Source organism: Cucumis melo, chromosome 11 (genome assembly GCF_025177605.1).
Source record: "Cucumis melo cultivar AY chromosome 11, USDA_Cmelo_AY_1.0, whole genome shotgun sequence".
NCBI classification, from domain to species: domain Eukaryota; kingdom Viridiplantae; phylum Streptophyta; class Magnoliopsida; order Cucurbitales; family Cucurbitaceae; genus Cucumis; species Cucumis melo.
In genome coordinates, this window is record NC_066867.1 from 23927081 (window position 1) to 23940892 (window position 13812).

General features: G+C 32.6%; 2 protein-coding genes across 8 annotated transcripts; one reads left to right on the forward strand and one right to left on the reverse strand.

Moving 5' to 3' along the window:
* The first annotated feature begins 6669 nt into the window (after positions 1–6669).
* Positions 6670–11273, forward strand: LOC103496322 (uncharacterized). 7 transcript variants are annotated; one of them, XM_051079633.1, is made up of 4 exons: positions 6676–6813; positions 7620–7703; positions 7789–8809; positions 9271–11273. In XM_051079633.1, the coding sequence occupies exons 2-4, from the start codon at positions 7691–7693 to the stop codon at positions 9272–9274; spliced, it is 1038 nt and encodes a 345-aa protein (XP_050935590.1). In that variant the 5' UTR covers positions 6676–6813; positions 7620–7690; the 3' UTR covers positions 9275–11273. The 7 variants fall into 7 exon arrangements, with proteins under 7 accessions (XP_008456356.2, XP_050935590.1, XP_008456359.2 ...); XM_008458137.3 differs by lacking the exon at positions 9271–11273 and adding an exon at positions 6898–6996 and having other exon boundaries at positions 7604–7703; positions 7789–9036; XM_051079632.1 differs by lacking the exon at positions 9271–11273 and adding an exon at positions 6898–6996 and having other exon boundaries at positions 7789–9036.
* Positions 9689–10826, reverse strand: LOC103496321 (protodermal factor 1-like). The gene is made up of 3 exons (XM_008458133.3): positions 10676–10826; positions 10341–10572; positions 9689–10255 (listed from the first exon to the last, which is right to left on the reverse strand). Exons 1-3 carry the CDS (start codon positions 10824–10826, stop codon positions 9925–9927), a joined length of 714 nt encoding a protein of 237 aa, XP_008456355.1. The 3' UTR covers positions 9689–9924.
* Positions 11274–13812: the final 2539 nt, after the last annotated feature.

Genomic DNA, 13812 nt, shown 5'->3' on the forward strand with positions numbered 1-13812 from the left:
AAAATAGAAGTAGAAGAGAAAATGAAAAATTAATCCAATTATTAATGCATTAATCTCTGCATTTAAAAATAATCGCAATCTCATAAACATATTAAAATTATGTATTAATCGTTTTTAAAAATTTAGTGTTCAAGTTTATTTTCTCACAAAGACATAATAAAAATAATAAAGATAAAAATAAAATAATTATTATTATATATATACATCACTTACAATATTATCAACAATATATCCTAATGTATAACAATCCAGGTAAACCGAAAACAATTTTAGTCATTGTAATAAATACTGAAATTAAACTTTTAATATATGAAAATATAGCAAATTGGATGTAATATAATAAGTACCTAGAAACAAATAATGCAATCGTAGACATTTATCATTTATCATATGTAAATATGGTATATATTGAATACAATTAAGTTAATATTTCCAATCATATTTCTCTCCCCCCATTTCTTATCCTTTGAATGAATTAATGTACGTTAATATTTCCAAACATCTCTCTCCGTCCATTTTTTATTCTTCCGATGAAATTTTTTTCGGTGAGTGCATATTTTTCTCCAATCATTCAACCGATCTCTCTTTGTCTATTCTTTCTTATTTCGTTCATTTCCTTTAAGTTTTTCGGTAAGTGCATATTTGTTTCATCTTATTCATGTTTTTTCGGTGAAGTAAATTTAGTATGTCGGTGAAGTTTTCTAGTAAAGTTTCTCGGTAAAATAAGTTTGTTTCATTTTATTCATCTTATTCATATTTTTTTCTAGGTATTTAAATTTTCGTTGAATTTGAGAGTAATGTATTTCAATTTTATACTTATTATATTACATCTAATTTGCAAGGATGTTTTATTTAAATATGGTAATGAAAAAAATATTTACAAATTTATTGTAGTTTTGAAAATATTTATTACAATATTGTAGATTTTAATAGGTCGGATGTTGGTCTTGTCTTGGTCTTGAAGACCATACCTATTAAAAAAAGATGGATGTCTGGTTTTGAAAACCAAACAAATACTTGTGATTTTCCTTCTTTTTAAATCTTCCCTTCCAGTCTTCTTCTTCTCCACAAATTTTCTTCTTCTTTTTTCTTCCGGTGTACCGCCCAAATTTTCTCTCTTTTAAAATCTACTCCGGCGAAGTCTCACCAAAAGCTTCTCCTTCAGATCTCCCTCATCGGTGAACAGAGTTTTTTTTAATTTTATTATCGTTATTTTTTAATTATTGTTATATTTTGTTAAATTGAAGGGTTTTAGATTTATGTTTAATTAAACGTGATTTTGTTAAATTTGATTAGTTTTGTTGTTAAATAATTAAAGATAATTTTGTTATAATTGTTTTAATTGTTGTTAGATTTTGTTAAATTTAAAAGGTTTAGATTTATGTTTAATAATTAAACATAATTTTCTTAGATTTTTTTTTGTTAAATAATTAAAGATAATTTTATTATTGTTATTTTAATTGTGGTTAGATTTTGTTAAATTTAAAGAGTTTAAATTTATATTTAATTAATTAATTATAATTTTGTTACATTTTATTAGTTTTGTTAAACATAATTTTGTTAGATTTTTTTATTAAAGATAATTTTCTTATAATTTTTTTTTGTATTTTTGGGCACCCGATAAATTAAAAAATTGTATACTTAGTTTTTTTTTCTATGTGTACCACGTGGTTTGATGAACTTAGTTTATATAATCCATTATATAGCATTTTTTGTTGTACCTACTTGTTTACTTTCTAATTAATATTTTCTGTGTAGATTATGGCTTTAAACCCACGATTAATTGATTTTTATGTTCTGTATGATCAATATTTTATCGATCTTTAATTGTGTGGGACGATAGTCAGTAAGTGAGTTGGATTGTATACATAGAGAGGCAGTAGTCCAACGCAATATCCCACTTCATCGTAATACATTGCCTCTACTCCAAGCATCTGGATTTTATAGGGTAGTTAGATTGGGTTTCATCCAGTTTGATTGGCACTTCATGACCGAAGATGCATATGTTTCATATGCCCACTAAAAAGTGCATTATCACCTTGTAGGACTAGAAGTATTATTAGGGATAACTGTTAATGGAGAACCTGTTACCAGTCAAGTGCACGAAGACAGGATAAATTTATGTCAGATGTTACTTGGTGTGGTCTCACTTGCTAATAAAATAAAGGGATCAAGATTAGGTCTTACGTGGTTAACGTCACAATATCCAGGACGTGATGATGATGCAGAGAAGTGGAAATTGTGATCAGATGTGCAAGAGCATACATTTTACAATTAATAGGTGAAAGTCTATTTTCTGATAAATCAGGTAGTTTTGTGTATCTGATGTTCCTACCATTATTGGGTGATTTACATGAGACAAGTCGATACTTGTGAGGTGGAGCGTGCTTGGCATGGTTGTATAGACAACTATGTAAAGCATTAAAGCAAGATGTTCGTTACATTGCTGGTCTGTTGGTACTTCTTCAAATATGGGCTTGGGAAAGATTTCTCACAGTAGCTTCACAGCTTAGACATGTAAACGATTATCTACTACCTAGACGAGCACTTGTTCATAGTATGCTATTTTATTTTAATTTATATCAACCAATAATTTAATACTAGATGAGTGATATAATTAAATCAAAATCTAAAATTTACTTTATTAATATCGATGGAGAGACCGATTTTGTGTAACTAGATCAGCTACTCATGTAATTAATCAGTATAATTACATGTTCGACCTTCTTCAGCGTGATCAGGTATGTCAATATTGAAATTTTAATTTCTTTATACATTAGTAAACATATATTTATTTATTTTTAATCTAATGTGTGATGTTTCAGATTTTTGGGAACCTTACAAAAATGTGATTGATAATTTGCCAAATTTTTATAAGAATGGTCAAGATATATGGCGGACCATCAATCCTCTCATATGTTTCCATATTTGCGAGTGACATCATCTTGATAGGGTGCTCAGACATTTCGATCTAAAACAAAATATCTCATTAGTATGCAATATTGAGCTGCTTCTATATAACATTGACTTGAGAGTTACAGATTGGTCAAAGAGGGTTGCACATTTGGTGGTGCGATGTCGATCTTGTAGAAGATTTATGGCAATAGAAGTTTCCATTCAGCAATTTGATATGAATGTGACTCAAGAGTACATCCACTGGTATAATAATATTACGAGGCTCTACATCACTCGACCAGGAGCAGTCGTGTGTCATCTGATACATATTAAAATATTGTATAATTACTTAAATTATTTACTCAATTAAATATTTCTATCTTTTTCATAATTTACAAATATCAAACAACGCAAGACTTCGTGATGTTGTAGATGATCCACAACAAGTTTTTGATATATGTAATGATAATGAGAGATACATGGATGAGGTACATAATATGTACGATCTACCTATTGTACCTCCAACAGTTCATAGGGGACGTGTTCGAGTGGAAGAAGCTGAACTCAATGAAGTTTACCATAATGTGGAAGAAGTGCCTCCTACGACACAGACACAGAGTCAAACTCGTTATGGTATTTCGATGACGATGATGCCAATATTTGGAGCAGGATATTATGATTCTAAGGTCGGTACAGGATATTATGATTCAGAGGTCGGTCCATCGTCTTCATAAATGGATGTCGGTCCATCAACTTCTTACATGCATGGACACATACGTGGCTATGGAGAACATAACGAATATTTGTATCATGAAGCACCTACAGAGGTATTAGATTGACAAGAGTACCAACAAGAACCAGAGAACCAAGAGGTGCCAGAACAACATATAGTCCAAAGTCGACGTCAACAACCAGCTCAGAATCGACGATGTTCGAGTTGTGGAACACATTGATTTTAATTTTTTAATTAAATGTCATTATTAAAAATGGTTCATCTAATTATTTAATTATTTAGAAATATTCATCCAAATTTCTCATATTGGAAGAAGAAAAACAATAACAAAATTTAAATTTTTATGACAAAACTATTAAAATGAATACAAATGGGGAGTAAGAAATTTAAATTAAAAAACAAGTAATAGCAATGTCTTGGGTGAACCCAAGACATTGGAGAGAGAAACCTACAACTACCACATTTTTATAAATACTTTCACAACTACAATATATCAATAATTATTTTCAAAAACTACATTATTTATTCAAATTTTTCTATTTTTCATATATTGAAAGTTTAATTTCAGAATTTATTACGGTGTCTGAAATTATTTTCGATTTACATGGATCATCATTATACACCAGGATATATTGTCGATAATATTGTATAGTGATATATATGTGTGTGTTTATTTTCATTTTTAGTAGGTATGACCAATATTGGAGTATATTATGATGGATTTTCAACAATTCAGAAAACTATATTAGTTATAAAATATCAGAAATTTTAGTTTATGAACACACATGTCTTTTCAAGAGTTACACATTAGTCTTCTATCCAATTTAGACAATTTTGTTGATATGGATAATCTGGATATATACCTTTGTTTAGGTCTTATAGAATCTTTGAAGAAGGACTTGCCTATTACCAATGCTATCAATGTTAAATGGGTTTACCACATAATAACATCAAATGTGGAGCAACACATTGCTCTCATTGTAGAATTTCAATATATGAAGTAATTAGTTTCGGTTTTCATGTTTTGTTCGTTATATACTAGGACATATTATGTATAATACGTCACATTGACCAACATTGCAATATATTTTAATCCATGAATAGATGTCGTTTCAAGAGTCATCCAATAGTTGATAAAAATTCTATTTTTTAAATCAATCATGTATATTGTTCATAATTTTCTTTGAATTGCAACTTAATATATTATATTCATGGAACGATATTATTTTTTAAATCAATTGATTACATATACGAATATGGATTATTGTAATGGAGTCTCATACGTTGACAGTAACATTCTTCATTACAAGCTTGCTTAGAGCATCTACAGCCGCAATTGGATGACATGCATATAGAATAGAGGAGTTGCAGACGTGCTTATTTTCTTTTGCCTCTTCATCTTCATCGTTCTCTTCACCTTCTTCTTCATCTTCTTCATCATTTTTTCATCTTCTCCATCAATTTCTTCTTTATATTCTTCATCATATTCTTCAGCATCTTTTTCTTCCTGTTTACGACCACAAAGGGGCTAGTGACATGTAGTCTTTATACAGTTGCAAACATGTCCATCCATTTGTTGTGGCTGTTGGACCTATTGTGGCTATTGGACCTATTGTGGCTGTTGGACATCCTACTCTTTACTTCCCCGCCTCCCTCCCCGTTTATCTCTTCCTCCCTTTTTTTTCCAATTATTTCCTCCTCCTTCTCAATTGTTTCTATTCTTAAACCCAAAAACCATACTTAGTACTACATATTTCTTATCCTTCCGGTGAATTAATGTACGTTAATATTTCCAAACATCTCTCTATGTCCATTTTTTATTCTTTCGGCGAATATTTTTTCAGTGAGTGCATATTCCTCTCCAATCATCCAACCGATCTCGCTCTGTCTATTTTTTCTTATTTCGTTGATTTCTTTTAAGATTTTCAGTAAGTGCATATTTGTTTCATCTTATTCATGTTTTTTCGGTGAAGTAAATTATAGTATGTGGTGAAGTTTCCTGGTAAAGAAAATTTGTTTCATCTTATTCATATTTGTTTTTAGTTATTTCAATTTTTTCTTATATTAGTAAATAGTATTTTTGTTGAATTTGAGAGTAATATATTTTGAATTTATACTTATTATATTTGTTTAATAGATTTCTTTTCATTTAATTTTAATAGTATAGATAGGTAAGTTTTAATATAAATAATAAATGGAGTATAAAATATTTATGACAAATAATATCTACCTCTACTTTTCTCTCACCAACCGTCTCTTTAATTTCTTCCACAATATTCCTCTAAACTTCCTCATTCGCTATCAATTCTGTCATCCCCCACTCTATCACTGTCTCCGTCGTGTCCGTCCTGTCGTTCAAAAACTCCGAACAAAGTGTCACCAATTCCCTGTCCGTCGTCGACGAATTCCCTTCGCCGCCATGCCCATCGATTTTAAAATCAAAAGCGTGTCCAGGTACGAAAATGGTGTCACATCGTCGTCAGAAGCTGGATTCTCCAGTTCCCTTCGTCGTCGATTAATTAACTCAACAACGAATTTGGATTCTCCAGTGGCCATCGCCGTCGATCAATACGGATTTCAAAATCTCATCCATTTTCACAACCGTTTGGTCTTCCATCTCGATTCCGCTGCTGTTTCGTCTTTCATTTTCAAAACTCTAAAGATCGGTTGAAGAAAAATTTCAGCGTACAAAGGAGAGTATAATGGATTCCGCAATTACCCGTTGCTCTTTCCTTACGTGGTTCAAAAATCCCCCATTTTCACGCCATTAACGTATCACTTACCTTTTTTTTTAATTCATAAATCATTTAATATGGATAGTGTAGTAATTTGGGCCAGACTTTTTTTTTTAAATATTAGCCCAATTAGGACCTTAGTATAATATATAGGTAAATTAGGTCAATGGTATAAAATCACAGACCAAATTAGACTATTTGGGTTAAACGCGTGTACTAAGCCCAGCCCAGTAAGCCCAAAACATAAGCCCATTTTTCCAAAAACAGAGCATTACAATCGCTAGAAAGTGGAGACCAGAAACATAACTTCGATTGTGTGTGAGCTTTTCTTTTTCCTTTTTCTACTTTAGCGGTTGGAGAAGGAGAGTTTTTTTATACTCGCAGCTGAGTTCAAACTTCAGATTTATCTTTTTGAATTGATAACCGTTTGGCCCTTTTTACATCTTTAAGGTAACATTCTCTCTGTTCTTTTAATTTGTGCCATTCTTCGATCCAACTTCAGAAATTATGCGTTTTTTTGTTGGACAACGAAAGGGGTTTAAATGGGTGAAGAAGAGAAATGAACATTGGTCGTGTTCATATTTTATTTTGTGATCATTGCGTGCAATCCCACATTGCAATGTTTCTGAATCAGTAAGAATCAGCTCCTCAAGTTGCTTTGCTCAATTCTTTCTAATTATTGACACCGATTGTAATTATGTTAATTAAACATGTTTATGTCAAAAAAATTAAGCCCTGTGTTTAGATATTGTATCTTTTTTTTTTTTTTTTTGTGGTTTCGTGAGGAAGAAATGAGATGTGCTAGACTGAATGTGATTGTTCTATGAGCCCTAGGTCTGGCTTGCTTGTATGCAAATGAAATTCTATAGGCCTCTGTGGTAACTTTTTTTATCCTTGAAAATTAAGCCTATGCACACCGTCCACATCCAAATTTCTTCCTCTAACTAGGCTAATTTTTGAGAACTAAAAGAAGTAAAGTTGTTTTTGGAATTTGGAATTTGGCTAAGAATTCAACTATTGTACTTGAAAAATATTCAAATTATGGCAAGAAATGTGAATGAAATAGGCCTAATTTTCAAAAACCAAATGGTTACCAAATTGGACCGGAGGTTTTTGTTTATTATGAAATTTTGTAATCATGCTCAAGTCTCTGAATTGGCCTGTTCAGTGAGACTGTTGTTCTAACTCTTAAAGATTTTTACTTGTTATGTAAGATAAGCGACTAACTAAAAAGCTCTAGGGGCTGCTGTAATCAGAGACTTGGAAAGAGTGTGGCTTTCAGGTAGGCCAGTTGGAGAAGTTGAGTAGGTGAATTGGGGACCTCGGGATGCATAGTAGAGGTTCTAATCTAACTGATCGTATCACTTGTAGGTTTGAAATTATCTATCATGATCGTAATAGAATTTGACATCTTTCTTTCTTCAGGTATGGTGAAGCATGGAAACAAATCAAAGGCGTGGTACAGACAGCAGACAATCTCGGTTCTCATTGTGTCTGCTTTTCTTATCCTTTTTGTGTTGATGATGTTATTTCGCAAGGAGTCTCAAGAGCGTGATATTTTAGTTGAGGTGACTCCGAAGCAGAAGTGGGATAGCTTTAACTCTCTTGTGCAATTTAATCCAAATAGAGAGTTTCGCAATGGAACTGATATAATATCGCAAATTCCCGATTCTCCAAAGTCTGTTTTGTTTTTTGCTCATGGCTGCAATGGTAAAGCTGTCAACTTTTGGGACAGATCTCCTGAGTGTCCTTCTTGTGTCGGTCTGCCTGAAGAACGGTTGATTGTCCTTCATGCTCTCAGCAAACGTTTTGCAGTTCTTACAATATCAAGTTCTCAGAAATGTTGGACATTGGGGAAGGAATTGGCAGTTGTTAAAGACATAATACGTTGGTGGGTTGGAAAGAACAAACTTGAGAAACTTCCTCTTGTTGGTTTAGGTGCCTCCTCTGGTGGGTATTTTCTTTCAGTACTTGCCACTAAGTTGAAATTTGATAGCATTACTTTGATGATTGCTGAAGGGCTGTATGAACAAATGGAGGTAACAGAGAGATACCCACCTACTCTGTTTGTACACATGCCGAAAGATCATTTTAGGCAACAAAAGATCAATGAAAATATGGAGTTTTTGAAAGGTAAAGGAATTGATGTTGCTGAGATTGAATGCTTGGAGTTTGCTCTGTGGCCACATTTTTTGGCTGACCGAATCTCAGGACTTGACAAGAATGTTTCTGCAAAGTTGTTTGAGCTTTTCCAAGCCAAGGGCTTTGTAGATGGAAATGGAAAGATGCTCAAAGATGGACGTGCAACACGGTGGAAAGAAGCCCTCAAGGCCAGTGGGATCAGTTTACCTGATAATAGTTTAACCAATCACATTCAAGAAGAGTTGAATCTTGCCTTTGCATACCACGAAATGACTAGCTTAGAGGCTGACAAGATCTTCACATGGTTTGAATCTCACTTTACTTGAGATGATTTTATCACCATTTAAAGAAAATTCAGGTTCTTAGGACAAACACCTGTCCAAGCACACGCACTTGAAGAAAATGTACAGAGAACAGTTTTTTAATCCACATTTTTTGTAATGCTAGTGAAGATGGTTTAGTATCCATTTCTACACTGTTCAGTTAAGAAAGTTCAAGTAATAACGTGAATAAATGATAAAGTTCAACTCCCATTTTGTTGTTCTGGCTGGTGCTTGGTGGTCTACAATTTGATCTTCAATGTGAAATGTTGTTCGGTACTTTATTTGAAATACTGTCATATTTCTCTTCCATCCAAGGAACAATTGAATCTCCATTAGTGCAAGAAGATTATCAGACTAAATTTATGGCTATGATCAACTGAACTTTTTGTTAAGGGCATATGAGCTTATGTTTCTATTATTACTTTTCCTGCTGTTTTTCAAGGTAAAATATCTTGGGTGGTTGGCTTAATGGGAGTTCTTAACTACGGGGACCCACCTTCTCAGAGCACCGGACCGGAGGTTTCCTAATGGCTGTTGGCTTCTTCCTTCTATATGAGTTTGTTTACTGCACTTACTCTATTATGTCTTCTTTTTACACCGTTGATATTTGAGATTTAGCATTTATACTGTTCACAAAATCAAGCTCTGGTCATTAAATCCAACCCAAGGGCATCCCAAGTTGTTTGTTCTTTTGTAGGTTAACCTTATTGAATGTAGTGCATTTCCTCATTAATGCGCCATAAATACAAACACTTCATGGATTTTACTACCCTTTTAAAGCATAGTGATAGAAACAATAGATTAGTGTAGATAACAAGCATCTGAACTTTTAATTTTCAACCCCCTTTTGGATAATCTGATTAAACAAATTTAACTCTTGAAACAATCTTGATTTCACAATGAATTTGGATAACAAAGACTGAGCATCTCTATGTTCAAATACATGAACAAAAGAGATTGCAAGAAACTAGAAACAAGAACAAAATAAAACAAAACAACACATGCAATGGTAAATTGGTCTCACTGTCTCACTACTAACTGCTAAGGCACACTCATTAGTTATTTAGATGGTAAATGGTAGGAAAAAGTGGGGAAATCAAGCTCTGGGTTTAATTTTGCCCTCGTTGGCTAACTTGAACGTGTTGGCCTGATCGCCTGCTGCTTTGTTGGAGCTGAGTGCTGAGACGAAACTTGTCCTAACTTGCTTGGTTGTGTAGGGGAATCTGTTACTAGCAAGAGAGTTGAGGTACGAAGCAGTTCCTTCTCTGAGAAGGGCCCCATACCCATCATTCCTTGTGTTAGAAAGTGCTTGGAGCAAGTTGAGATTTGTTCCAAACCCTGGGACATTGGTTGCTCCGAAGGCATTTCCTAATGTTCCCCACCATCCCAATACTCCCCATATCAATCCTGGATGATTCAGCCAATAACTGCAAACAAAGTAGCAAACACATTTTTATAAACAAATATGTTCTCTTCTCCATGGAAAACAGTTACTATAAACCCTTGACTTACTTGCAGGTAAATGGAGTAGTGGGAATGGTAGGCGTGCTTGGTGTGCTAGGAACACTAGGAGTGCTTGGAGTGCTAGGAGTGCCTGGATCTACAGGGGTGCTTGGTGGGCTACCACCAGAAGACGGAGGGTTGTAGTATCCACCGCCACCAGACGGTGTGGAAGGTGTTGGTGTGGAGTAATGTGGCGTTCCTCCATTACCATGTGATGGTGGGATAGGACTGCCATGTGAACCTGCAATGCAAAGTAAACATATAATGCTGTAAGCCTACTAATCACTACCATTACTACTGTACTGATACTGAATGTGTGAGATTCATTGTGAATGTGCAATAACCTGATGGAGGAGATCCAGAATGTGGGTCTGGAGGAGAGTAGTAGCTTTTCTGATCAGTAATGGAGGTGGACAATACAGGGATGAGTAGGCTTTGAGAAAGCAGCCCAGCAAGCAAAGTGAAAAGGAGAGCAGAAGCTTGTTTGCTTCTCATGGTTGTTTCTTTGGTTGGCTGTTTTTCTGATTGGGAGCAAAGGGATTAGAGATGGGAAAGAAGGGAAGGAATGTTAATGGTGATGGATGGAATGTTTAGGACAAATGGGGGAATATATAGAAGGGGGGTTGAGGGAAAGTGAAGTTACTTCTTACAGGTGGAAGTGTATGTGGTTAGTTGCTGTTTTATTGGTGCATTTATTCATATTGCTTGCTGCTTTTAATTGTTTGAAATAATGTTGAGATTTTCCAGGGATGAATTCATTGGGGAGGGAGGTGAAATCACATGCATGCCTCTGAAATTTTGAACCTTTCACTTCTCCTGATAAATTTATTTGATATAGTCTTCATAGTATAGCTATTATGATATATAATTCAAAATTGTAATGCTACTCTGGTCCATTTTGGTTCCCGTTCATTTTTGTCTATATAATTATAATTTCAGAATGATTATTTTTGCCCTTACCTTTTATTTTAACTTTGATTCATTTTGGTCTCATATACTTTTAAAAGGTTTATTTTAGTATTTGTATTCTTTGTTCATTTTGATCCTTATATTTTTAGAAGTGCATAGATCAAATGAACCAAAGTTAGAAGTATAGGGACCAAAATGAACTGAAACAATAACACTCGTATATGATTGTGAAATTTGGAGATTCAATAAAAACATAGTTGTATTTTATGTTTTCAAATGTGTTTTGGGCTGATTCAAAATTTTTAATTTTAAAAAATGTTTAAATGTGTTTCATATTACATATTTATAAATCATAAAACTAATTTTACTTATTCCCTTGGAATTAGCTAACAATAAACTATTATTAATTTATTTGTGAATATAATTTATGTTTAAAAAATTGGTTAAATCGTAATTTTAGTTTTTATTGTTTAGAGAAAGTTAAAAGTTTAACCTATAAATCGATAGAATCTCATATATAGTTCTTATGATTTAACAACCGATGCTATTCTCTATGATTTTATCAAACCAAAAGGATTAAGTTATATATATAAATCATAAAGATTAAATTCTATCCTTTTAAGACTATAGGGATCAAATTTATACTTTAACCTAATAATTTATAAAATTATTATTTGAAGTTTTTCTAAAAATAGAAAAAATTGATAGTTACACATTATAAAACAAAAACACTAAAAATTAAAATTATTTAATACATATTGTATTAAAAAATGAGTTGAGTTTACAATATGACATATTGTATTTCTAGATGTTTTATATGTATTTAATATAATTCTACCTTTTAAAATGTAAAATTCAAATTTTAGATAAAAAAAACATAAAATTGTTTTCAAACTTGGATCGCATAATCTGAAAATAGTTTTTAAAAACATAATCCAAATGCGTGTCATACATATCATAAATTTGAAAACTTAATGGAGAATATGTATTCTTTGCTAAACACAAAATATGAATTCCCACTAAATAGGCCCTAAGGATTTGAATTTTATTGTTTAGTCCATTCCCTTCTCTCATGCAATTTAATAGAGATGACAGCTACGTTGTATTAGTTACAGCAAATAATAACTGCTTTATACCCAAGTTAGTTTCAGCATTGGCAAAACCAAGATTGTTATTGATGAAAATTAAATTTGCTACAATAAATAATATATAATATATATAGACATTCACATTTTCCCCTTTGTTTAAGAAAACTTCCTCTTTCAATTTCAGATGAAAATAAATATCTAAATCGAGTGCATACATAGCAATAACTGTAAAATATGGTTACTACAAAATATGGCAAATGAATGATCTAAAACAATATAGCAACGGTTACATCTTAATTTTTGTTATTCAACAAAGGCCACTAGGAAATGTTAAGATGGTAGGGTTTAGAATTATTTTTTTAATGTTCCAAAAAAAAGTTTAAACAAGGATTGGTTTTGCAACGCAGTTATGCAACTTGAAGTCTTTCTAGTAAAATATATAGTTAAAGAAAGTAAATAGATGTCTTTCCCTTAAATCTATGAGTAGTGATTAGATGTAGTTTTTCCGTATACCCATCTTAATATAGCTATTATTAGCTATATTATCATTTATCAATTGATAATATAATGGCGTTTTTAAAAAAATTAATATATATATATATATATATATATATATATATATATATATATATATATATATATATATATATATATGACATGAAAAGTTTTAATAGGACAACTAGTATTTAGAGATAGGTGTAGTCAAAGCACCACCTCTCCAATAACAAATCTCCCATCTCCATCATATGAATGACATTTCATTCTAAAACCGAAATAGAAAAAACGATAGAGTAGAGGTCACAAACATTACAAAGCATCATTCAAGATTAAGCTTGAGCTATAAACGCCATCATGGCAATGCAAACAAGAGCAAACTAAATTGTTGTAGGAGAAGGCAAGAGCAAGCAATTATGAAGCAATGTCCTTTCCTTTCCTTGTTCATTAAGTACTGTTAATGCCCATAAATTGATCATTACACAAGTCCACAGTGTTCACAAATGTACAACAGAGTGTAGCAAAGACCAGTCAAACAACAAAACAAACCAACCAACCAACCAACTTGAGGCTACACAATTGGCTTAAAAGAGAAACAGAGAAGTAGTTGAGACAGTAGAAGAAAGAAGAGTGAAGCAACACAGAGATGAGCTGTCCAGAATTAAGAAGTTGAAAATTCTAAGATATAATTGGTGCTAGCTGCAAAAATAATAGCGACAAATGCAATTATATTACTACCAGATCTAAACACAACAGCTTGCAAATGCCGCCGTACAACTGCACCACAAGCTGCTGCCATCGTTTTGGGGAAGAGTTAGCTGTGAGTTTCACCCAATGAATTTATGAGGGCTGATCTGTCTCCATCAATGGTGGAACCATACCCAACTCTTCCATGGTAAATTATAATCAGTTGGGAGAGTAGAGAAAGTTAGAAGAAAGTAGAGGCAATGGAAACTCGGGCCAGTTAAAATTTTCCCAATTTTTGGTAC